Raw genomic sequence first — 27,070 nt, 5'->3', positions numbered from 1 at the left:
AAAATTGCAGCATGTGAGCGAAAAACTACTAGCGAGAAAGCGAAGTTTTGTTCAAACACCGTTTTCTCACTCTACTGTTAAATTAGAGCAAATAAATTTCACGCCGCAAAATCACTCACTTTTTCGCTCTACTTCCTGTTTTGGCGTGGCCAAAATCAGTACTCCAATTTGACTTCAAAAATCATGATCTTAAAACATAACAGACTAAACGTCGGAAGAATTGCTCTCGAACGACTAGTGGGAGCTCATCAATTGCAGCCTGATTCAGTCGGATGGGGGGGGGACGGAAGCGGAGCCTAAATGGCACTAAGAAGTTTAATAGTGGGCTTCAAATAACCACGAGGTTAACATATACCACTATTAAGATTTAAAATGAAACATGTCACCAGTTTTGGCGCACTTTTCATTTGACTTTTATTATTAAATTACTGCCAATTAAGTTCAACTGCTTGAAATTGTGATTGAGAGATAATTTTAGATCACACGAAACGCAAAAAGTCGTTCGAAAAGTCAAAACGGTCAAGCAAAAATTTTGCATAAAAAAGATACACTTACAATAATTGCTTACAATAAAAAAGACATCGCCCCAATACATTTCAAATTCTTTGAATTGTAAAAAACCAAGAGAAGCTCAGTCCTCATCTAATTTTCCACCAGTTTAATTCCTTCGGCATTCTTTATTTGTGTAAAAGACTACAACTAAATGACTAACTAACTCCCCTCACATCTAAATAGCTGTGGTCTGTGCTGAGTTGGTTGAAAAAAAATGAAAATTAAAATCTAATTCGTAAAAGCATAAATAGTTGCATGGGAGACAAAGGCAAATTGAAATTGTTAAGTGCACTACATAAACCTACAATTGTTACAAAGTTTGTACCCCAAACGAATCAATTAAAAGCATGGACTAATACTATCAATAGAGTCAGTTCAGTCCATACAAGATTCTTCATTGTGCGTTTAGCTCATCAAAACTCTAATCAAACTGAAGTGAGTAACATCAAACGAAAATGATTTAAATCGCAAGGGCCAAGCACAGGACTCAAGTCAGCTTCAAAATGTAAACTGTTTTCAAGTTGACTCTAAAAATACAACTGATTTTGGTTGTGTTTGGATAGTGTGCATTGGCTGTGGATGTAGGACTGAGTTGATTTGTGATCAAGTATGCTGGCTAGGATTGTTAAAGGAGGAGGGAATGAGGAGTTGTTTGTTGAGATACTTCTCCATGTCTTGGTTGGCTTTGATGGATGTCTCACACAGACATATCTTGCGAGTGAGTGCCTTTCTGTTCTCTATCTTGTGTTTGGATGACTGGACCTCCTCCTCTGTACAGTTCTTGAGTGCTCTCTCCAGATGTTGCACCAGAGTAGTCTCTGCATCCTCGAATGCCATCTGAGCCTCACTCACTTTCTCCTTCTGCTTCTCCATTGACTTACGCAGATGCTCCAATTCCTGTCACCACAACAATCACTCACCACAACAACCACTTGGTTTTAATCACCATAATTTATTCACTACCCCATTGTTCAAACGTACTTCAACTTCTAAAGTTGGGAGAATTGCTCTCGAACGACTAGTGGGAGCTCTAACCTATTGCAGCCTGCTTCAGTCGGGGGGGGGGGGGGGGGGAGGGGCTAAAATCACTATGGCGGCTTTAAATGACGTCATTAGAGGTTAATATAGACCCCCAGTCATTAAATTTAAAGTGAAAAAATTTACACCCATTTTGGCACACTTTTCATTTGACTTTTAGTAGTGAATTTCCGCCACCTGAGTTCAGCTGCATAAAATTGTGAATGAGAGAGTAATTTAGATCGCACAAAACGGAAATGTCGAGGCTGCAAAAGTCACTCGAAAAGTCAAATCGGTCGAGTTAAAATTTTGCATAGAAAACAGCCGGTAGAAAACCGGAAACGACTCGCGGAGTCCAGCAACATAATTATTAACCTACCATAACTTAAAAGAAGAAATCCAAGAAAAGATAGCCTAATGAAACTGTAGATATGGTTTAAAAAATGAGGACAAAGCTTTTAGTTTAGGTCTCTGGGGGGTTTAATTAGATGTAGTGGGAGTGTAGGTGGACGAATGTAGTTTTTAGGGGGGGGGGGGGGGGTAGGGTGTTTGTACGTGCGGGGTGTTGGGTAGGTGGGTGGTGTCTAGTTTGAACAGGGAGAAGACTTCAAAGCGAAGAAAACTTCTCATAAAGACCATTTCACCTTGAGTATTACCATTAGTTCTCAAATTCAGTTTATTAATATCTAAACTACTATTCAACTCCAATGTTCTCAAACAGAAGTCAGTGTTCGAAAACAAAAGTTAAAAAGTCATGGACAAAATTGGCTCAGCAAAAGAACTACCCAGTAGAATACCGGAAACGACTGTAAGAGTCGTGCAACGAAAACTCCTAACTCACCCTACCTAATTATGATATATCGAAAAAAAGCAATGTATAGCAGTTATATAGCAATAACATAACCAACTAACGTCGGGGGAATTGCTCTCAAACAACGGCGAGCGGTTGGCTTCGTCAGTAGCTAGCAACGGTTCAGTAAGGATAGCTTTACGTTAATTGAAGAGCCGTGAGGTGAGCGCAGTAGGGGGTGGGGGCAACAGCGGGGGCAACGATGGGAGGGGATGTGGGGGCGGGGTGGAGTATCAATTTCTAAGAACCGCCCTTCACACCATAATTATAATTCTCCAAAACAGTTTTTGCGAATCTTATACTTGAACACTAGTGAGCTGAAAGGCTCTAAGAAAACTTAATGCCCACTGGGCGCTACCTCATCCCGTTTCTGAGGACCAAAAGTCAAATGGGTCAGACGAAAAATTGGTCAAGCGAAAAATTGCATAAAAGACCGGAAGGATTATTATAATTGCTACAAATTTCGTTCGAGAGCAATTAACAATGAATTCCTAATAGTGGCAGTTGAATCATTTATGATAGAACACTTCTACTAAACTTCAGCGTTAATGAGTTTAATAGATGACGACATCACACCACATAACAACAGCCGAAATAAGGCATCAACAAAAGAGCTAAGGAAAGAGAGATAGAGCGTGAGAGAGATAAAACGTGAACAAGAAAGAAAAGGAAAGAAAACCCAAACGACACCGAGAAAGAGAGAGTGACCTCTAGGAAAATTTTCCATGATGAGATTTGACTCTGCAACTCGTAGTTTTCTAGCCTATCAGTAATTAAATCATACAGAAAAAAAACTAACAAGTGCAAAAAAGTTTCCAGATTTCTCAGTGGAAAAGGGTTAAAAACAATTCTGGTCTCTAAACCAATCTGCAAAACTTAAAAAGTAGGTCAGTAAGGATTGCTAAACTCGGAAACGGAAAAATACGCAGAAATTTGGAAACCAATTGCAAATTTTAACAAAATCTTGCTCTGAAATTCGTGGACATTAATATCTTCAGAACCAAATCAATGTCTCAACAGACTATCCAAAATCCCTATTTCAAACCCTAAATAGTTTTCTGGCTCAGAAAGATCCATACAATTGAAACATGATAATTTTCCGAAAAATTGAAACATAGCCGGCAGATTGCCGGAATAGCTGCGAAAGAATAGACCTGCGTGCCATATAATAGAGATAGAAACAGATACAGATCTAAACTGAAAAAATCGACGCCGCTCAAAAAACTAGGTAAAAAACATTCAGCGATAAAGCCTGTTAAAATTCATTCCGCAGAAGCCTCTTATTAGGGACCTTTATTGCACAAAAGAGTTCCTTTGACCTTTAACAAATTCAAATTAAACTTAAGTTTTAGAGTGCAAAAGTCATTTTATTGAGTGAGGTAAGTCACGTATGATCAAAATCTAATCACGCAAACAACCTAAAAACTTTTGCGAAAGCGAGTGAGAAATGACGTCACGCGCGCAAATGCCGTTAGTGAGAGGAAGAAGTCATTCAGAAAATTTGACTTTTTCAGCTTTGCTGTGTGAACAAATGTAAAACGAAAAAAAAGGCGTCAGACGACGAAACAAAAAAACCAAGAGCACCGCAATATAGCTTCGCTCAGCTTACAGCTTCGCAGCTATAAAAAAATTAAATTTTATCCAAATACTGCCAAATCTCGAGCCATTAGAATGTCGATAACCATTCCGTTAACTCTAGAAACTATGCAAGAGCTTATAATCAAACCTTGAAGGAGGTCCCTGGGTGCTGGAAATTATTAAAAACTTGAAAAAAAATACAAACATTTTTTTAAAAATTGTTCAAATTCCTTATATTAAAAACTTGAAAAACATTACATTACATCTAGCAACTACGCAGTAACCTATTATCAAACCATAGAGGAGGTTCTTTGATTCGAGGCTGGAGAAACCTAAAAAATGACAAAAAACTTTAAAAAATTTAAAAAATAATTGCGAGTTTGATCAAAAAAATTGCTAAAGTTTGCGATATTAAAAAGTTGAGAACTTGAAAAATCATCCACGGCCAAAAACTTTTCCAACCACTTATTATCAAACCCAAAAAGGAGGTTTTATGACCCCTGATGCTGTAAAAACATGAATAATGACGATAAAAATGGTCTTAACAAAAAATCTCTGTTATTTAAAGTTTCAAAATTTCGCAATATTGACATGTTCACAAAAAAAATTTTGTATCTCAAATCTGCCTAAAAACTCATCTGGAAGATCTAGAAAGATTTCATTTGCTCTGAAAAATTGATAAAATCAGAAAATTTGAAAACAGCAGTTTTTTTGACTTCTTGCCAAAATTGTAACATTTTTTTCACTGGCCCGTAAAGATCGATCAACTCGGAACATGAAAATTTTCAGAAAAATTGAGGAAAACTGGAAAATTTTCACGATATTTGAAAACCTTTCCATTCTCACTAGAAACTATGTAGTAACCTATTACAAAACCCATAGAAGAACTTCCCTGTCCCCTGGAGCCGGAAAAACTTTGAAAATGGCAACATAATAAAAAATCCCAGAAAAATGCAAGATTAATTTAAAATTCTAAAATTAGTTTATAAAAAATGCCAAATTACGTGAAGTGGAAATGTTGAAAGCCATATAATTGCCCCTAGTAACTAATCAGAAACATATCAAAGAAGAGATTTTAGGCCCCCTAAGGCTGGAATAACTCAAAAAGTGAACAAAAAATCCGACAAAAAAATTAAAAACTAAATATCTTCTCTCGTGTTTATACAACACCCTATAGCTCAGCAAATTGTTTAAGTGGTAATTATGCCTTGTAAAAGACCTTTATTCACTTAGACAAACGTCAATTCAGAACTAATCAATTAAAAAACTCAAAAAATGTAAAGAATTGCATCATGTTGGGCTCAAAAACTCTTAGAGATGACAATCTAACCTTGCATTATCTCTTTCTTATCAACTGCACCGCTCTATGAACTTGACGAACTACTAAATCCACCTATGTGCCTCAAATGAAATTTATTTCCCGCAGTGCAAAACCTGTTTACCCGTTTTGAAAGATCAAAGTAAAGGAAAAAACTGAAAACATTTTACAAAAAATAATGAGAGAGCACCAACGCAATCAAATTCTTTGGGTTGTAAAAAACCATAGAGAGGTTAATAATAGCCTCAGCTATCGCCTTGCGGCTATTAAAAAGCTGACTTGATGTAACTATGACGTCATAAGGCGCAATCCAGTTAAAATTGCATGAACGAATGAACAAAAACAAAACAGTGATTGTGACCTCATACGATCGTAAAAAATCTTCACGACAAAATCAAAAACACAGGAATTCAAAAAAGTCGAATTCACTGCATGCAACCAGAAGATCAATTGAACAAGGCCAGCCAAAGAGACAGAAGTCGAAAAACAAAAATAACCAAACAAATTAAAAAATACTTGTTATGGCTATAACTCTTCAAGCTTTTTTCTTAAACCCCAATTTTTATCCATTGCAGACACTTATGGAAAATTTCAAAATTTTGTTAATATGGAATGTTCAAACCGTTTTTGTCTCTCGAATCTGCCCAGTAACTCATCTGAAAGATATAGAAAAATTTCATTTGACCTTAAAAATCTATAAAATCTGAAAATAAAACGTTCGGGAAACTGCAAAAAATGCAGTTTTTTCTTGAAATGTTGCGTAAATTTTGATAATATTATCTTTAAAACCATTTCATTGTCTTCAAAAACTATCCATTAACCAAATTTCGAGCCTAAAAAATGTTTTAAGAAAAACTCAAAAGTTCGTGATATTTGATAACGATGTCATTGCCACTAGAAAATATGCAGTAACCTATTATCAAACACTTGAAGAGGTGCCTTGGACCCTGAAGCCAGAAAATTTTTGAAAATAGCAAAAATTTTCAGAAAACCCTTGCAAATTTGTTTAATAAAAAAGTTTAATAAAACACTAATTAAATTTAAAAATGCTAAATTAGGTTAAACTAAAATGTTGAAAGTCATTCTATTCCCCCTAATAATTAAGCAGCAACATACTGTCAAACCATAGTGGAGGTTTTGGCCCGCTAAGGCTGGAAAAATGTAAAAACTGACAAAAAAGTTCAAGAACTTGAAAAATTAGTATCAATTTTCGTGTGTGTTTGCAGTACAACAGATAGAACATAGCCGGCAGATTGCCGGAAAATAGCCGGAATAGACGCTTGTAGCCTCCCATAAAGTGAAACAACTAAAGAAATAAGATATACAGATTGACCACCAGTCCTTTAATAGACCCCTAGACTTCTTGGGTTAGATTCGAACTGTCATTTTTATGACACATACGCTCTATAACGAAAAAGTCCTAATAGAACTCTTTCAAAATATTATTCAAAATCAAAAGCTCAAGACTATTACTCAAGAATAAGGGCATATACGTTTGGCACTACATAGATGCACACTATTGACCTTAAACCAGTAAATGTTCATAAAAATTAAAGTTCATTGAGCGAGTTCAGAAGTCATTTTTTGAGTGAGGTAAGACACGCAATTGAACTAAAAGCAGAACAAATGACGTCACGCACACAAATTTTAACTGCAAAGTAGTAGAAATCACTTAAATTGAAATAGTTAATCCCAAGAAGTCAGGTCGCAAGAATAATCGATGGAGACGATGAATTAAAAAAAAATAAACCGACAAATGTCGCAAGAATTGCTCTTGAATGACAGGCGAGGCAATTTAATTCATGGTCTTTAGTCTAGATCAAGTTTTCTTTATGGGTGCAAAACACTGACCCCACAGGGATTCGAACCACTGACCTCTCGATCCCTGGCCTCCCTCACTAACCACTGCACTACGAGTCAGTTAATTTTGCTTTGCTGCAACCGCTTTTATATTAGCAACTTCGGAACACTGGAGATCACTCAAAAATGATGAACGAAAGCGTAAAAAAGTCACTTGAGACGTCAAAGAATGTTCTAGAAGAAAAGCGCAAAATTGTCAAGCAAAAGATTTGCATAAAAAAAGACACACACGTTTACAATAATTGCTATGAACTGCATTCAAGAGCAATTAAACACGATTAATAATATCTTGCAAAAGAGCTTTATCAAATTCGACAAACGTCAATTCAAGACTAATCAAACAAAAAATTTGAAAAATGGCGGAGAAATGTGAAAAATTGCACAATTTTGGTCTCTAAAACTACTAGAAACGACCCTCTAAACATTGATTTAAGGCGTTCCTAGCAGCTGCATTACTCTATGCACCTGATGAACTACTTGAAGTCAGCTATTGTCCTCTACTAAAACCTAATACGGGCAGGGCGTCACCTGCTTATCACGTTTTAAAAAATCAAAGTCATGGAAAAATATGTGAAAAAATCTTACAAAAAAATACAGAGCACAACAACAATTTAAATTGCTCGGTTTGGAAAAACGAAGAGGAGGCAAATAACAGCCTCAGCTATCGCTTTGCGGCTATTAAAAAGCAGATTTGAAGTCATTGTGACGTCTTATGGCGCAATTTACGTGAAATTGCATGAACGAATAAACAAAAAGCAGATTTGAAGTGATCGTGACGCCTGAAAATTTTGTTCAACCACCATTTTCTTACTCTTCTGTAAAATTAGAGTGGAAAAATATACACCGCAAAACCACTCGCTTTTTCGCTCTACTTACTGTTTCGGCGTAACCAAAATCACTTCAATTTGACTTCAAAAATCATGAAAATGTCTGAACAATCTTAAAAATACAGCGCCCCAAAACCATTCAAATCCTTCGATTTGTCAGAAAGGAAACCGCTTACATAACAGCCTTTAAGAGGCTGACAGCAGCTATTAAAAGGATTTCATTCAAAAGTGTCGAAAAAGCCGCAAAATGAGGTAAAACGAATCAAAAAAATTTAGTTTGACGAATATGATTACCTTTTGCATGGACTTGTGTGACCTGGTGTTTGATAGAGTGATATTGGGCTGTTGAGGCTGCAGTGGACTGTTGTCGGGAGTGACATTTTGTGAGTCGTGTTCTCCAGTAGCTTCACCTTCCGCCGGACTGCTCACTTCGCTGTTCTTCCTAGACAGATCTGAGATCCTCTGGTCCAGTTTGGACAGTCTGTTCTCCTCGTGCACTGCCAGTTTGCAAGATGTGCAGAGACTCTCCAGATAACGATGGAATCGTTTCACATCACTTTCTCGACCACTCTGTTAGAAACAGCAACAGACCACTACTCACTACAATTTAACTGCAACACATGCAATAACAAATCCTGTGCTAAGTTAAAAAACACTTCTAGTACAAGAAGTTGACCAACTGATGTACATTTATTGGATCGCAGTGGACGACAATTTTTATGCGATGGTGTTTAAATCGCGAGACTTTTACATAAAGATTAATGGTTAGTGTTGCGTGTGTTTTTGCGTGTGTGTGTACCTTTTGTAGAGCAGTGACAATCTGTTGACACTCAGAGTGGCTCTGGTCCAGAAGAGTGCCACTGAGGTTAGCCAACTCCATCCTGTCTCTAGCCAGAAGATCACTCACACGACTCAACTGCAACAAGCTCAGCATCACTCTCAAGATAATCACCAATAGATGATCTTGACAACATATTATCCAGTGGACACAAATACACAAGGTTGTTCTAAATACCTTTTGTCGATTGCCATTGAGAAATGCCAAGTCAACTATCACAGGAAACTTTTTTTAACATCAATATTTCGACAATTTTGGACTTAAGTTAAAGAAAAAAACTAACTGCGGATTGCACTTGTTCGTGGTCAGCCTCAGTTAGGAGATTGTCGAAACTGGCTCCACGAGATAAAAATCCACCAGCACTCCCACCTCCACCAACTGACAAACTCAGATCGTCACTACACAAAGCAAAAATGCAACGTAACAAACGTACTGACTGCATTTTTAATTGAAATTTTTATGGGGGGGGGTCGAGGAAACAATTGAAATTTAACAATAATAAATTGTTTACTGTTGGATACGAATACAGAAACAACGTCACAAACCGATTATTCCAGCATTATTGTAACTAACACAAAATATGTCAAAGAGACATTATATTTCATTTGTTCTTTGGAATAATTCTAACATACCCGGCAGATTGCCGCAAAATAGCCGCCGTTGATTCTCATAACTCAAAAAGAAAATATCAACAAAAATTGATTTTTGTACAAAAACATTTTTAAGTGCGATTTATTTCAATGTCATTTCGTAGTTGAACATACTCCTGTCTCTCAGTGAGAGGCTACAGAGTCTAGTATCAATACCAATAAGCATTATAGATAGTAACTAAAACTTATGAGAACAAAGTTCAAGTACCGGGCATCTAAAAATGGGCTTTATAGGTTTATCCGTTTCTATTTCTGATTTTGATTTTTTTTATACTGACTCTCTTCATTTTGAATTGCTTTGCTGAGCAGCTGCTGTTTAAAAGGACTTTGAGCAGAATTACAGAAGAGTGAAACTAGCCTAGAGAAGTCAAAAAGATTTCACGCAAAATGTCGAAAAAGCGACAAAATGGGTAAAGCGAAATAAAAGTTCGACGAAGTAAAAAAATAGGAGCGCTATAATAGCCTCTTTCCAACTGAAATGGAACTTTCCAACTGGTGCGTATTTCTTTGCGACCCTCTAACCTCGCCAAAAAGTTATTGGCCAGAAACCTGGCTTGTGAGACAAGACAAAAGAAGCATAACGGGTGGCCTGTTTGAAAGAAGCCCACAGAGTGACAAAGACGGAGAGTGCCCTGGTCGAAAGAGAGTTTGTTCTTCCGCGATAAAGACAGAGAGAGCGAGAGAGAGAGAGAGAGAGAGAGAGAGAGAGAGAGAGAGATAGAAAGAGATGAAGATTGACAGAGAGAGAGAGAGAGAGAGAGAGAGAGAGAGAGAGAGAAAGAAGGAGAGAGAGAGAGAGAGAGAAAGAGTTAAAAACTTGCAAAAATTGAAACTGTCGATTTGAATTAATTTTATGCTTGATATTTATAAAATTAAAGATTCCAGCGCGCCATCCAATTGCTATCCAACAAAAGGCGGGCCTATTTAGTTTAGAAGGCGTACAGCTTGCTAATTCTTTTATGGCTGTGAAAATAACCCACCCTAGAGGGGTTCAAATCTGCAACCTCATGGATGGCAGTCTGACACCTTAACCACCACGCTATACCGGCTTAGATGCTATACCGGCAAACTCTATCTCGGAATGAGAGCAACTGGGATCACCACAAAATTAAGCAGTCAAACCGGAAAGCCTTGAGGGCGAAAAATACAAAACCTCAAAAACGTTCAAGAAAAATTTTGCATACAAAACAAAGCAGGTAGAATACCGGAAACAACTCACCAAGCTATATAAAAACCAACATTTTTGTCTCAAAAAATTTTCTATATTTTATTAGGCCTATGTTTTGTCACTTCTTTTTATCCAGGGGAGGATTGGTTTTAAAAAAAAACAGCCATGCTATTAATTTTGGCACCAACCTTCCCCTAAATAAAAAGAAATAACTAAACAAAGGCCTAATAAAATATAGACCATAACCGACTAACATCGGGCGAATTGCTCTCAAACGACCGGTTGGCTTCGTCAGTAGCTAGCCACTTGGGGGGTGCACCGGGGGGCTGATGGGGTGGGCGGTTCTTCGACCTCAAAGAAACGCCCTTCAAACTATAAGTGTCTCCAAAACAGTTTCTATGAATCGCATACTTTGAGACTAGTGAGCTAAAGGCTCTAAGAGCACTTAATGCCCGCTGAGCGCTACCTGTTTATCCCGCTTTTGTGGACGAAAAGTCAGCTGGGTCAGACAACAATCAGTCAAGCGAAAAATCGCATAAAAAGACCGACAGAACTAATAATAATTGCTAGACTTTGAGAGCAATTAAAAACTTTTTGAGACAAAAATTCTTTGTGTTTTGTTTGAGAGACAATTTTTAGTTTAGGCGAGTGGGTATGTGACCAGGGTGGAGGAGAGGGGTGATACTCTTTGGGCTGCGGGTAGGTAGGGTTTTGACCTTGAATTTAACCGGCAGTTCCTTAACATAGCCGGCAGATTGCCGGAATAGCTGCGAAAGAATAGACCTGCGTGCCATATAATAGAGATAGAAACAGATAGAGATCTAAATTGAAAAAAATCGACGCCGCTCAAAAAACTTTGTAAAAAACATTCAGCGATAAATTAATAAAGCTTGTTAAAATTCATTCCACGGAAGCCTCTTATTAGGCACCTTTACTGCACATATGAGTTCATTTGACATAAAACAAATTCAAATTAAACTTAAGTTTTAAAAGTGCAAAATTCAATTTATTGAGTGAGGTAAGTCACGTATGATCAAAATCTAATCACGCAAATAACCTAAAAACTTTTGCTAAAGCGAGTGAGAAATGACGTCACGCGCGCAAATGCCGTTAGTGAGAGGAAAAAGTCATTCAGAAAATTTGACTTTTTCAGCTTTGCTGTGTGAACAAATGTAAAACGAAAAAAGAGCGTCAGACGACGAAACAAAAAAACATAGCAGGACAAGTCCTGACGCACAATTCAAAGAATTTTCATTGATTAAACAAAAAGACTAGACCTAGAACGGACTAACAGTGAATTGAAAAAACCATTTCTAAAAAAATCGGACCCAAAAAATCGGAAAAACAGTAAAAATCAAAGTGAAATTTCAAAAAAAATCACTAACGTTAGCGAAAAAATCACTAAGGAGAAATGAAAATTTGGTTGAAACAAAAAACTAGGCCTAGAATGAACTATGAATGGATTGGGAAAACCAGTCATAAAAAAATCCGATCCAAAAAATCGAAAAAACAGTCAAAATCGAAGTGAAATTGCCGCATGTGAACAAAAAACTACTAGCGAGAAAGCAAATTTTTGTTCAAACACCGTTTTCTCACTCAACTTTAAAATTAGAGCGAAAAAAATTTCACGCCGCAAAACCACTCGCTTTTTGGCTCCACTTCCTGTTTCGGCGTGACCAAAATCACCACTCCAATTTGACTTCAAAAATCATGAAAATGCGTGAACAGATCTTAAAAAAAAACATAGCCGGAAGAATTCCGGAAACGACTCGAAGGATAAAATTGCCCATACTTATGACAAAACAGCTAGAACAACTATTGTGAACCCTGAACCTCAACTAATGCCATAAAAAAATTAAGGAAGAATAGAAACGTCAAGAAGAAAGACGTTAAGGAAGAAAACAAATTGACAAAAAAACCAGAAAAACTTAAGAGTTTTTTTTAATAGTACAAGGAAACAAAGCTTAGTAAAGTTCCTTTGCAATTACAGCAATGGAAAGCTCGCAAAACAATGGACAAGTCAAGATAGGCTAAGAAACTTGTCTAAGATTGAAAAAGAAAAACTGCAAAAAAATAAGAAAAATGGTTAAAAAATTCTCAATTTTTCTGTCAATTTTGCTAAGAAAAATATCATTTATACCAAGAAAACTTTAATCAATTGGTGTCTAAATATTCCTTAGGTAACAAGCCACTATTCAAATCCCACTTAAAGCACTAAATCAAAAAATCAGACAAAAAATCATTAAATTTCGTCTAAAAATCAGCAAAACTGATCAAAAACCTCCAAATTAGCATTTAACTCAAATTAACTACTTGAAACCTTCATTTCCTATCAAAACAAGCCTAAAACTAATACAATATCATAATCACACCTCAAAATCAACAAAAATTGCAAAAAACTGCTTTTAAATGCCGCACGTGAACAAAAAAATTTCGCTCGCTTAGAGAAATTTTTTTCACGCATCAATTTCTCGCTCTCTCAAAAACAGCGGTATGAACAAAAACCACTCTCTTTTCACTCCGCTCTTCAATTTTGTTCAGCACCGTTTCATTTCCCGCTTCAAAAATCACTCCAATAAAATTGATTAAAAAAAAGGACTTCTCCAATACTCCTCTTCGAGTCGTAAAACGCAGCGCCCCAATACAATTCAAATTCTTTGAATTGTAAAAAACCAAGAGCACCGCAATATAGCTACGCTCAGCTTACAGCTTCGCAGCTATAATAACTACATTAGAAACTAAGCTACTGTTAAAGTCCAATGTTCAGAAATTGAAAGCCAGCGTTCACAAAAAAAAATTGATATTCGAAAAGGAAGAAGTGAAAGTTCAAGTCATGAATAAACTTTGTATAGCTAAAAGTCCTGTAGAATGCCTTTCCTCCTGTTCGAGTCAGAAAAACCTGTTGAATACCAATTCTCCACTTCGAAAAGTAAAAAAACACAGACGTTTACAATAACTGCTTCAAACTTCGTTTGAGAGTAATTTAACACAAAAAAATCATTTTGAAGGCAATCTTCACATAGTGGGTAAGTATCGGCTCAGATTGAGAGAAATTGCGAAACAAAAAGGGAGCATGAACAGAAAAAATCTTTAATTGTGGACTTGTTAATACCAGAATTGCATCCCATAAATACAGAACATAGCCGGCAGATTGCCGGAAAATAGCCGCGATAGACGCTTGTGGCCTTCCATGAATTGAAACAACTAAAGAAATAAGATAGACAGATCGACCAGCAGTCCTTTAATAGACCACTAGACTTTTTAGGTTAGATTCGGACTGTCAATTTTATGACACATACGGTCTATAAGGAGAGCTTTTTCAAAATTGATATTCGAAATCAACAACTCGAGACTAATATTCAAGAATTAGGGCATATAAGTTTGCAACTACTTAGATGCACACTATTGATCTTTAATAAAAAAGTTTAAAGTTCCATAAGTGAGTTCAGAAGTCATTTTTTGAGTGAGGTAAGTCACGCAATTGACTTAAAAGCAGAAATGACGTCACACACACACATTTTAATTGCAAAGCAATAGAAGTCACTGAAGTCAATTCCAAGAAGTCAGCTCGTAAAAATCATCGATGGAGACGACGAATTAAAAAAAACATAGCAGGACAAGTCCTGACGTACAATTCAAAGAATTCTCATTGACTAAACACAAAAACTAGACATACAACGGACTATGGGTGAATTGAGAAAACCATTTTTAAAAAAATCAGAACAAAAAAAATCAGAAAAAAAACAGAAAATCAATATCAAAATGCCCCATGTGAACAAAAAAAACCACTAGCGAGAAATGAAAATTTAATTCAAACAAAAAACTAGGCCTAGAATGAGCTGTGAATTGATTGGGAAAACTATTTAGAAAAAAATCTGATCCAAAAAATCGAAAAAACAGTAAAAATCCGAGTGAAATTGCCGCATGTGAACAAAAAACAACTAGCGAGAAACCAAATTTTTGTTCAAACACCGTTTTCTCGCTCTACTTTAAAATTAGAGCGAAAAAAATTCACGCCGCAAAACCACTCGCTTTTTCGCTCCATTTCCTATTTCGGCGTGACCAAAATCACTACTCCAATTTGACTTCAAAAATCATGAAAATGTGTGAACAGATCTTAAAAAAAAGACAGCGCCCCAATACAATTCAAATTCTTTGAATTGTAAAAAACCACGATGTCCCCAATAATAGCCGCTATCGCTTCGCGGCTATTAATCAAGATCACAGTACTTTGATTTACATGAGATACAATAACACATTCTGACACCTCTTTAATGTGTCTCATGAGTTGGTCGCAATGCAAAAATGTTCAAATTCATTAGAATACAATTAAAAACTTACGGTCGTGGTTGCGGCTTTTCACACAGCATGACAATTTTGATAAGATAGAGTAAATAATCACGGGTAAAGAGAGCTCATTTCTAAATACGACACGATAACAGAATTATCACGAGCAAATCCTTTCCCGATACTATTCAAGTTTCTTTTTCAAGTAAAAGTGCTATATCACAAGGCAGTAAAACGTCAAATTGATCTTGGAGTTTTTCAGTTAAAAAAGTATCAGAACAACCATTGATTGGAATGCCCACAGTTCCTACTCAATCCAAACGAATATTAACAAAAACAGTCATTAGTTTGTTCACACAGTCATGCCAACAAAACTTAGTTGAGGAGATCACACAGTTTATTCACACAGCAATATTGAAGTGATTGAAGATCAGAATGAATGAAGTAATCCACAAACAGTCGCAATTGTGGACAGGAAGTGAACAACCTGTTTAAACTGAATGAAGAGAAGGAACAACTTCTGTGAACGAGTCAGAGTGCCGCGTGAACTCAAATAGCAACCCAACATGGTCATAAAAGTTGAGGTGAATTCAATTTCCACAATACTTGACCATTTACTTTTTCCCAATACCAGGAAGAATTTTGAGCAATTCCTATTCAATTCCATTAAGTAGGAAAGAAACACTTCTAAGCTGGCAATTTCCCATAAAGTCAAGCAACAACATAAATCAAATGACGCATGCTTTTAAAGCCATTAAATTGAAACTTAAACGTTCCGCACATAAATTTCCACCTCTATTGCAAATTGCAACTCCTACGCAGAAGTGGAACCGAAACCCTGACCTACAATTCTCTAACCAGTTAAAATAGTTTAGTTTAACGCAACCGATATGAACGTAGTTACACATGTATGATATGAGTTCACGTGTATCTTGGGCTTAATCACGCTTTACAGTTATCTCTGCGTGACAAATCAAAATAAATCACACTTCCTGACCGACTGGGAAGAGAGGGAACACGAAGACAGAAAACCTCACGAGCACTTCTCTCTAAATCTCTCTCTTATGTCCGATTGTTTAGTTGAATAACACAGGGATTATTGGAAGCCACAAGGAATAACTTATTCACCACAACCAGACTATCTAAAAATAGTTTTCCATTGGTATTTGGATAGCATGAATTGTGCCACAAAACAAGAATCTATAAACAGACTTAAGTAGGGCGAATTGCTCTCAAACTACTGGCTTCTTCAATTCCAAGACACGGCTTAGAGAAGCTATTGAGGAAGGGGGAGGTTGGGTGGGGACGAGTGTGTGGATTTACGGGTAGAATGAGTTACTCCAAATCTCCAGGGTCAAGGGGGTGAGTTAAGTGAGGGAAGGGGGTTAAGGGGGGAGTGGTTACGTCGGATGGGATCAAACACTAAGATAACCATCCACACCATGAATTTATCTCTCGTCAATAGAATCGCATACTTAGAGACTACTGAGCCATAAAAATCTAAGAGCTTAATTCACTCTGGGCTTTACCTGTTTCTACAGTCTCACAGCGAGAAAAAAAATCATTGCTAAAATTCTTGAAGCTTTTATGCTAACAGCCAAATTTGATCCATTTAAATATACCCATAAACATACGCTTTCAAAGTGGTTTATTGTCCACTTAAGATGAAAAAATTCGAGAAAGTTGACAAAATTTTTCAAGGAAAAAAATCTAAAAATTTCAAACTTGATTGAAAGTTGCTACAATTCCTGATATAAATAACTGAATCAAAAAAAATATTTTAAACAAATTACAACTTTTATTAGAGTTGATAAAACTCGTGATATTAATGTCTTCAGAACCTGTTTCTTTTCTCAAAATCCACAAACATCCAAAACCCCAATTTCAAGTATTAAAAAAATTAGTTGTCCATAAATACTGATAAACTCACAAATGATAATTTTCAGAAAATTTGAATATAGCAAATTTTATTAACATAGCCGGCAGATTGCCGGAATAGCTGCGAAAGAATAGACCTGCGTGCCAATAGAGATAGAAACAGATACAGATCTAAATTGAAAAAAAATCAACGCCGCTCAAAAAGCTATGTAAAAAACCTTCCGCGATAAATTAATAAAGCTTGTTAAAATTCATTCCGCAGAAGCCTTTTATTAGGGAACTTTACCGCACATATGAGTTCCTTTGACCTTAAACAAATTCAAATTAAACTTAAGTTTTAATGTGCAAAAGTCATTTTAAAGAGTGAGGTAAGTCACGTATGATCAAAATCTAATCACGCAAATAACCTAAAAACTTTTGCTAAAGCGAGTGAGAAATGACGTCACGCGCGCAAATGCCGTTAGTGAGAGGAAGAAGTCATTCAGAAAATTTGACTTTTTCAGCTTTGCTGTGTGAACAAATGTAAAACGAAAAAACGCGTCAGACGACGAAACAAAAAAACCAAGAGCACCGCAATATAGCTTCGCTCGGCTTACAGCTTCGCAGCTATAAAAAATGATGAAATTCGTGGAATTAAAACCTTGACAACTATTCCACTGCCATTAAAAACTAAGCATCAAAAACTGTTCTAATTGTGTGCGCAATTTCAGTTAGACTATAAAATTATACTTAACTCGGCTTCTTAACTGCTGGCTATTAGACTTAAAAGTATTGTCAGTAAGCAATCACTCTGATGAACTTTCATAACCTGATGCACTATGACTTAATGCAAGCGCTCTATCGATTTGTCCCGTTTCCTTTTACTTTGCCCTGGACCGTATTCACGTCATTGCGTAATTCAATGAGTGCAAGAATTTTAAAAAAACATTCAGTTGAAACAATGATTAAGGTAAGTCAGAAGTCATACGCGAAAGTCGAGACTTATATAAAACGAAAAACGCTGTCGAAAGGTAAAGCGAATTTAAACACGGAAAGCTAATAAATAATAGCCAGTGAGGCTGACGGTGGCTATTAATAAAAAAAACAAAGGAAGGATCATTAACTCCTTTAATACAATTATGAAAAGGTCATTCTGAATGTTACATGCCGACAATTTTTAAATTGAAGCATCATTGTTTAAAATTCAGCACTTCTTCTGTCTATTGAAATTAGCTCGTGCCACTTAATCATTTCCATCATTATCTTTTGTTCAGACTTGCTAAGAGACGTTCGCCCAGTCCAACTCGGTTATCTTTCAAGACTCTGGCTAGAGTCGAAAAAGATAACTGTCTTCTCATAAAAGACTCATCCATTAGAACCATCTTAAGAAAAATACGTAACCTTGTACGAAATTGCAATAGTCTTGCAATACAACGTTTTGTTCTTTTTTTTCTTGTTCTCGTCTTTTTTGGCGCGTTTATGGTGTCTCAGCATTTTTGGATCTTTTTTCATTAGCGAAAAAGGTCTCTTTGTTCTTTGCGCTCACATTGGAGCATGATCTCCATGAAGTCTCTAGTCGTCAAAGAAGCTCAGGAGGCTCATGAACACGCTAAGACGCCATTCTCTCTTTGTTTCCGCTGTTCGTAGTTTGCCCGACGGTTATCTTGCTAGGCTGTTACAAATTTCACACGGTTAAATTGCAAGAAAGACGGTTATCTTGCAAGCCTACGGTACGATTATGTATAATCTTGCAAGATAACCATCGGATTAGGAATAGAGTTTTTTTTCTAATGCCAGTTGGCAATTTATTCCATTTTCAAACAAAATTTCTCAACACTTTCTTGAACTGCAATTTGATGCGTACGATTATTTCTACCAATTGGAAAGTTTCTATTAAACAGTGCTTTATCTGTTGAAGAATGTCGAAATAGAACCAAAAAACGTCGAAAGAATTGCGCTCGGAACCCAAATGTTCATTGTTTGGCGTTCTGCTAAAACTTTTGTTTCAGGAGGAAGATTCGTATCGTTTTTGGTGTTAAGAAAATCCTCCCCTGCAGTAAAAAAAAAATGATCCAATTTAAGCATCATATAATGTCAATATTTTCTTTAAAAAACTAACCTTTATCAAATGCCAAGTTTGAAGGCAACAGTTATTTTGGACGCTATTGCTGTAAAGTGTGTTATGGAAGCAGGAAACGTGATTTATTTTCCGCAATATGAACCAAACTGGCGAAGAAATATAAAATGGAAAAATGCCTAGCGTGCCTTGAAAGAAAAAGTACTTCAAATAAATAAGGACAGAAATTGTTTACAAATGAAGTGAGCCTTGAGCAATAAGTGGTAAGCAAATTTACACCAGTTAGTCACACTGTAGCAGCCCAATGTCAGGAGAGCATAACATTCTTAATCAGGAAACATGACTTGCTAGCCTTCAAGGCAAACAGAAATCAAGTGCTTTCTCTCTGCCTTTCTATTTCTGTATTCATCAAAGAAGATTGCAGTTCAGGCTATATTGAGGTTAGAACAAACTGGAGACAAAAATAAGAGTTGTGAGCAATATCAGCTAGACATAACACTTTTCAGTTCACTAGTCAATCTAAACCGATTCAACTACTCATTCTCAAATAAGAGTATCTGTTGATAAAGAACTTAACACTTATCAACTTAAGGTCACGCAAATTGCTCTCAAACAAAGCACCAGGGGGCGTCTCCAAACGTTCCAAAATTGACATCCAAATCATGAAAATAAACCTCCTCAGTTTTGGTGAAACATACACTTCGACTAATAGCGCTCTAGGAACATTAACATAGCCGGCGGATTGCCGGAATAGCTGCGAAAGAATAGACTTGCGTGCCATATAATAGAGATAGAAACAGATACAGATCTAAATTGAAAAAAAATCGACGCCCCTTAAAAAAAATTAGGTAAAAAAAGATTCAGCGATAAATTAATAAAGTCTGTTAAAATTCATTCCACAGAAGCCTTTTATTAGGGACCTTTACTGCACATATGAGTTCCTTTGACCTTAAACAAATTCAATTTAAACTTAAGTTTTAAAGTGTAAAAGTCATTTTAAAGAGTGAGGTAAGCCATGTATGATCAAAATCTAATCACACAAAAAACTTTTGCTGGAGAGAGTGAGAAATGACGTCACGTGCGCAAAAACCGTTAGTGAGAGAAGAAGTCAATCATTAAATTTGACTTTTTCAGCTTTGCTGTGTGAACAAATGTAAAACGAAAAAGAGCGTCAGACGACGAAACAAAAAACATAGCAGGAAGAATTCCGGAAGCGACTCGAAGCGTCAAAACTTCACAAACAAAACCGTAATTACCCGCGAAAGCCATTACCTTTTGTATTAAACCATTAACTCATTACCTCCAAAATCACTACCAAAAATCACAACGACGAAATAAAAAATATAGCCGGAAGAGTTCCGGAAGCGACAAGAAGCGTCAAAACTTTACAAAAAACCCGTAATTGCAGGTGAAACTATTACTTTTTGTATTAAACCATTAAGTCATTACCTCCCCAGGTCTGATCTAAAAATTGGTGAAATCTAAATCACTGTCACCAAGAGAAAAAATATGCAGCAAAATTTTAAATTATTGAAAACAATTCAGAACGTTAAAGAAATCCGAAATAATTAAGATGGTAAAAAAGTGACAGGCTGAAAAAGCTGACAAGGCTATCAATTGCCCTCAAATAATTCATGATTCTAATCTCACAAAGTAAAGAATCAGAAAACCACTATAATTACACTTCTAATCGACGCAATTAAGACAAAAAAAACACCCAGTTCTTCCTTGTTGTACATATGCTACACAACATGATCTCACACAAATTCAAAAATTAAATTGATCATAGAAAAGACATAAGCAGCAGAATATCCAAAGGCAAAAAATCGTTTAAATTAATAGCAAGGACGGAATAAAGTTGCAGTAAATAGTAATAAGTCGAAATTTTGCAAGCAAACTCTCAGTACTGCCTTATGTTGAATGAAATCAATTGCAAACCAAAGAAATCACAAAAATCTAAGAAAAAGCTGGAATCAATCATTTTATAACAACTGAAAAAATCAATATATCGAAAATAAATGTAGGTGCCAGGAAGTAGCTAAAATGATACTAACTAGAATGGGAAGAATATGGGCACAACGTAAGAAACACCGTAACAAAGATATTCGTGGTTTTTGAAAGTTAAAAAATCTAAAAATCAAGAAAAACGAATGCATTTCATTGTCCAGCATTCGAGACATAGAAAAGATAACTAGTCATCCGATACAAAGATCTACCCTCCTGAAGAGAAAAACAATAGAAAAAAGCAGAATTCAAAAATACGAAACATTGAAACATTTTGCAAAAAAATGGTCAAAAAATTTTTATGACTGGATTTATGAAAACGTTTTAACTGTTTTGCAAAAACTTAACGTCAAAAAATGATTGAATTTATATTGAAACGACATTAAAGTCCCTCGTGTTCCAAAAAAGACTATCTATGGCAATTACAACCACAAAACAAACAAAAACTGACGAAAATTGGTAAAAAAATTACGAAAATCGGATTAGCATATGTACAATTTTATAAAACAAAATTACATCGAGATAGAAAGAGGCGTTGAGTATATGAACTGTCAAAGGGAAGTTGTCATATTAACTCATTTTTGACAAAAAGACGGTTAAAAGATCCAAAAGAAGAAATTAAGAAAAAAGCCTAAAATGAACTAAAAAATCAAGAAATATGTGCCAAATTTCAAATTGAAAGGCATTTTCAGGCTCTGCAAAACACTGTGGCATCAATTTCCGAGGTTGACATTTCAAAATAGTATCGAATAAAGTGTATTTCTACAAGAACCCAAATTAAAAGCAAAAAAATAGGGCCACTTGACGAAAAAACGGCTAAAAACGGTTATCTATATGTGCTATTCAGTCAAAAACTACTTTTCAAAGTCAAAAAGTCATTCACTAAACGCAGCGCATGATCAAAAAACTTCGCTCGCTTAGCGAAAATCTGTTCACCAAGACAGCTTTCCTCACTTTCGCTTTTAGGTCAAAGTGCCGCGTGAAATCTACTTCCTGTAAAAAAAAGGACCGAGAGAAAACCAATACTCCTCTTCGAGTCGTAAAAAACCAAGAGCACCGCAATATAGCTACGCTCAGCTTACAGCTTCGCAGCTATAAAAGACTTTTGATGACCTCGTCGCGCTTTACGGTTAAGACGAAAAATCGTGCAAGCAAAAAATCGTATAAAGACTACAGGACTAATATAATTCAAACTTCGTTTGAGAGCAATTAAACAGTACCAGAACAAAACTTTATGAACAAAATTCCAAAACCAAAAAGCAGTTTGACAAAGGACAAAAAATTAGACCTAGAAATGACAAGGAATGCACATTTTTCATTTCATAATTTTCAAATGCACATTTTCCATTTCATTTCACAGCTAGACATTATGCTTTTCCTTAATGCAAAGATACAGGGGCTAGCATACCAATAAGCATTATAGATGGTAACTAGGACTTAAAATACAAATTTTAATTAGCGGGCATCTAAAATGCGGCGGCGAACAATTAGAGAATTCAGAGAACAAACCTAAAAAAGGAAAATTTATTTTACGTTTTTAGTAAAAATTGCCATGTTTGCCCTCCAAGTGTCAAATCATAGTAGCAATAACTATCGAAAAACGAAGAAATGACAAAGAAAAATAACAGCGTACAAATACAATAATTAGGAAGAACTCAAAAAAACACAAAGTTCGGCAAAAAACTTGCTCAAACTAATTCAATTTTCGTCGGAAAAGAGTTCAAATAATAATCCATCACTATGAAACACAACCATAGCTGCTGGAAGCACAAAACTCTACAAATGCGATATAAAATTGAAGAACACAAAATGCCCTAAAACAAGGTAAAATGATAAAAATAGCTGAATTTGGAACTTGAAGTTAAAATTTGTTTTTAGATAATCAATAATGCTTTCAAACACACTACTTATAGTTTAGACAATTGAGATAAACAATTTTAACAGAAATAGTCGGAGTTAAAACCAAAAAAAACTGCTTTGAAAAAGCTGCTCGTGATCAAACAACTTTGATCTTAGCGAAAATTTTTCAACATCTACTTTACTCGCTCTCTCTCTCTCTCTCTCAAGAAAAACCGATAAGAACAAAAAAACTATTCTCCTCTCTTTGCTCTTCAGTTTTTGCAGCCACGTGACCTAAAGCCTCAGTTTTCACACGCGGCATTGACATTTACATCCTGTTTGAAATGAATTCCAAAAAATAACACACCCGCGAAAGACTCTTGTGGCCTTTCATGAAATGAAACAACTAAAAAACTAAGAAAGACAGATCGACAACCAGTAATTTATTAGACCACTAGACCTTTTGGATTAGATTCGGGCTGTCAATTTTACGACACTTATGTTTTATAAGGAAAAAACCATAAGAGTTTGATATTTGAAATCAAAAACTCAAGACTAATACCCAAGAATTAGCGCACATAAGTTTGGCACTACTTAATGCACACAATTGATCTTTAACTAGTAAATGTTCATAAAAATTAAAGTTCCATAAATGAGTTCAGATGTTATTTTATAAGAGAGGTAATTCACGGAATTGACCTAAACGCAAAAATGACGTCACGCACACAATTTTTAAATGCAAAGCAGTCACTGAAGTCATTGATAAAGTCAATTCCAAGAAGTCAGGTCGTAAGAATCATTGCTGGAGACGACGAATTAAAAAACAAAGCAACTCCTGACGTACAATTCAAAAAATTTCATTGACTAAACAAAAACTGGACCTAGAACGGACGATGAGTGAATTGGTAAAACAATTTCTAAAAAAATCAGATCAAAAAATGAAAAAAAAATAGAAAAGCAATGTCAAAATGCCGCATGTGAAGAAAAAACCACAAGGGAATATGGAAATTCTGCTCAAACAAAAAACTAGGCCTAAAGTGAACTATGAATGGATTCGGAAAACCATTAGCGAGAAAACGAATCTTTGTCCGAACACCGTTTTCTCACGCTACTTGAAAATTAGAGCGAATCAATTTCACGCAGCAAAACCACTCGCTTTTTCGCTCCATTTCCTGTTTCGGCGTGACCAAAATCAATACTCAAATTTGACTTCAAAAATCATGAAAATATTTGAAAAGATCTTAAAAACATAGCCGGCAGATTGCCGGAATAGCTGCGAAAGAATAGACCTGCGTGCCATATAATAGAGATAGAAACAGATACAGATCTAAATTGAAAAAAAATAGACGCCGCTCAAAAAAACTATGTAAAAAACATTCAGCGATAAATTAATAAAGCTTGTAAATTCATTCCGCGGAAGCCTCTTATTAAGGACCTTTACTGCACATATGAGTTCCTTTGACCTTAAACAAATTCAAATTAAACTTAAGTTTTAAAGTGCCAAAGTCATTTTTTTGAGTGAGGTAAGTCACGTATGATCAAAATCTAATCACGCAAATAACCTAAAAACTTTTGCTCACGCGCGCAAATGCCGTTAGTGAGAGGAAGAAGTCATTCAGAAAATTTGACTTTTTCAGCTTTGCTGTGTGAACAAATGTAAAACGAAAAAAGAGCGTCAGACGACGAAACAAAAAAAAACCAAGAGCACCGCAATATAGCTTCGCTCAGCTTACAGCTTCGCAGCTATAAAAAGAACCCCAATACAATTCTTTGAATTGTAAAAAACCACGATTTCCCAAATAATAGCCGCTAACGCTTCGCGGCTATTAATCAATCAAAAGAAAGACACTCCACCAATACTCCTCTTCGAGCCGTAAAAAAAGACAGCGCCCGGATAAAACCTCAATTCTTCAAATTGTAGAAAGCATAAAAGCGCCGCTATAATAGCCAGCTGAGAAGATAAGGGCGGCTATTACTAAAGAAGATACTCCATTGTAAAAACCAGCAGACACGTTCAATGTGCAGGTACAACATTTTTTTTTTAAATTCTTGCTTAAAATTAATCAATGTATTTTGAGTTAAATTTTCCAAAAAAAGATTAGGTAACGTTCAAGGTTGTTAAACAAAACAAAAAACCAACTAGGAAAAAACTCAAAACACACGCGTTGAAATCAAGAAAATCTGTAAAAATTAGCGCTTTATCGAAAAGGCTCAAATTGCATCCAAATTATTCCAATGATAATCTCGCCTGCATTGAAAATGCCAACACAAAAATGCCCTTTATGAGATGAACAGCGGAGAGCACCTAATTAGTATACGAAGGATAAGATGACTCCACTATAAATCGATAACATTTTTCTCGAAAAAAACTCCGAAAGTAACCAACCTGGACATGGTTCTGGAGTTAGACACAATACTGGCTTTGGATCCTCTCAAATCCGTGACACTGCCTTTAGGGATAATAGTGGTGGTGACGTCATCGGCCACTGAACCCCTCGATACAATAGCACCACTTCCATTAGAGGAAGTAACAGCGAAGGAGTTCATGCCCCCCACTCCAGAATCAACCGTCAAATCACTCATCCCTGTAATCTCACTCAAATTCGCAGCAGATTGGGATAAGGTTCTGTTAATTGCACTAGTTGCTGACCTCAGAGCGTAGTTCTCTTTCACACCATTATTTGATTCACTTTCTGTAGCCATCAATGGTCGCTGACAGGACTCCTTGAGAGTAGTACTGTGGTCTGTCGTCGGTTTCTCACAACGGATTACATTCTCAGTTGACTTGGCTATTCTGGACCTCAATGAGTTGTCTCTTCTACTCACAAATGAGCTTCTGGACATGTGGGTTTGTGATGACCTGATGGAGTCATTCTGCTTTCGTAAGAAGCGATTCTTTGCTATTTGGAATTGGGACTGGGAAGATCCTGCCAGATGTTCATCCGCATCGTCTTCAATCAAGTCAAGTTGCAAAGCACTATTTGACGCATCTTTGCCATTGCCACTGTCATTACTGGATTGTTTCACGTGTGTTGAGGTGAAAGAGTGCAGGGTTCCACTCCGCTTTGATGGCACCAGAATGCGGTGGTCACTTCTAATCTCTCCAAAACGAGAGTTGGCGATGGGGTCCAAGGAAGCCAGAGACATCTCGCAATTCACTCTAGTCTCTTGTCCCAACTGCAAATCAAGTTGATCATCAAAGTGTAGATATGTTTGGTCAACGAATGAATCTGTTTTCTCACGTATTGATTCTACACCCTTCTCATCTTGTTGTTGACTTGGAGAATCGGTTGAGCTTTCGTGGCTTTGCTTCTTGTTCTCGCTTGAAGATGGTTCGGCCAAGGACCTACAGTTGTACAACACCAATGCATTACTCTATTCTATATAATAGTAAACTATCCAATACAGTCTATATACAGAGTAATGCCTAACTGCACAATAAGAATGAATATATGATGTCTTTTGCAACCAAATCCATCAAACAATGCAAAGCCATGGTGCTGTTAGACTGCATGTGAGAAAAACATCTACAAGCAGCTGTTATACGATCACTATAAAATATTCATTACAATGCTGCATTCACTCTCTATTATAACTTTATACAAATATTTAACGTTTTACAATTTACTCCATAAAACACAGGCTAATAAAACTTATTCAAGTGAAAAAGTTGCAGAAAACAAATACTTAAAAGCATTCGAAGTCACACATCATCATACACTTAAAGCATTCCATTCACCCGAAAACTATCAATTGTTCGTGTCGTTAAAATTATGTGACCATTATTCCTTCGAGCACTACACTTATATTTATTGACTAGCCCCTCAAAAAAACAAGAGCGAAAGGCCCAGATAAATATTTTCAAATTTTCTACCACAAATTCTCAGCCACGAAAAAAATTACTACTGCTAAAAATGCGTTATAACTGGGTACAATATATAAAACAAATTCACCTACAACCCCCCCCCCCCCCCCCCCCCCGAAAGCTACAGAAACTCGACGGGAAGATCGATAAAAGAAAAATCGAGTTTAGCTTCGGTTGAAACTAGTTTAGCCTCAGGGACGCGAGCCTTAGTTAACAGTATACTTAGAGCCTGCTACCGCTCTAAGAGAGCTGCTCAGACATTCAATGCTCTCGGTCTTTACCAGTTCATGACGCAGAAATTCAATCATGCAAAAATTCCAATGGTCACGCAAAAATCTCGACTCGGAAGAGAAAAATCTAGAGCACACGAGGCACTAATATTACAAAATATAAACAAAACTACAATGCCCATAAAAATTTTTATTCTCAGCATATTCTGGAGGTTTTTTAGGCTGAAATAACTTTGTTTCTCAGTTGTATATT

At 36.2% G+C, this 27,070-nt stretch overlaps 1 protein-coding gene across 1 annotated transcript in view; it reads right to left on the bottom strand.

Annotated features, from left to right (window-relative positions):
• Positions 1-767: 767 nt before the first annotated feature.
• Positions 768-27,070, bottom strand: part of LOC142351913 (uncharacterized) — a 92,025-nt gene continuing 65,722 nt past the window's right edge. The window contains exons 7-11 of the mRNA XM_075404169.1: positions 25,109-26,068; positions 9,124-9,238; positions 8,802-8,918; positions 8,297-8,572; positions 768-1,449 (exon numbers count right to left, since the gene is read on the bottom strand). Of these exons, the coding sequence (XP_075260284.1) occupies positions 1,156-1,449; positions 8,297-8,572; positions 8,802-8,918; positions 9,124-9,238; positions 25,109-26,068 (1,762 nt within the window). The 3' untranslated portion in view covers positions 768-1,155. The remainder of the gene's footprint in view (positions 1,450-8,296; positions 8,573-8,801; positions 8,919-9,123; positions 9,239-25,108; positions 26,069-27,070) is intronic.

The sequence above is a fragment of the Convolutriloba macropyga genome, chromosome 13, assembly GCF_964194025.1.
Source record: "Convolutriloba macropyga chromosome 13, txConMacr16.3, whole genome shotgun sequence".
Lineage (NCBI taxonomy): Eukaryota > Metazoa > Xenacoelomorpha > Acoela > Convolutidae > Convolutriloba > Convolutriloba macropyga.
The sequence above is the reverse complement of the archived record's forward strand: the minus strand, read 5'-3'. Positions and strand labels throughout refer to the sequence as shown.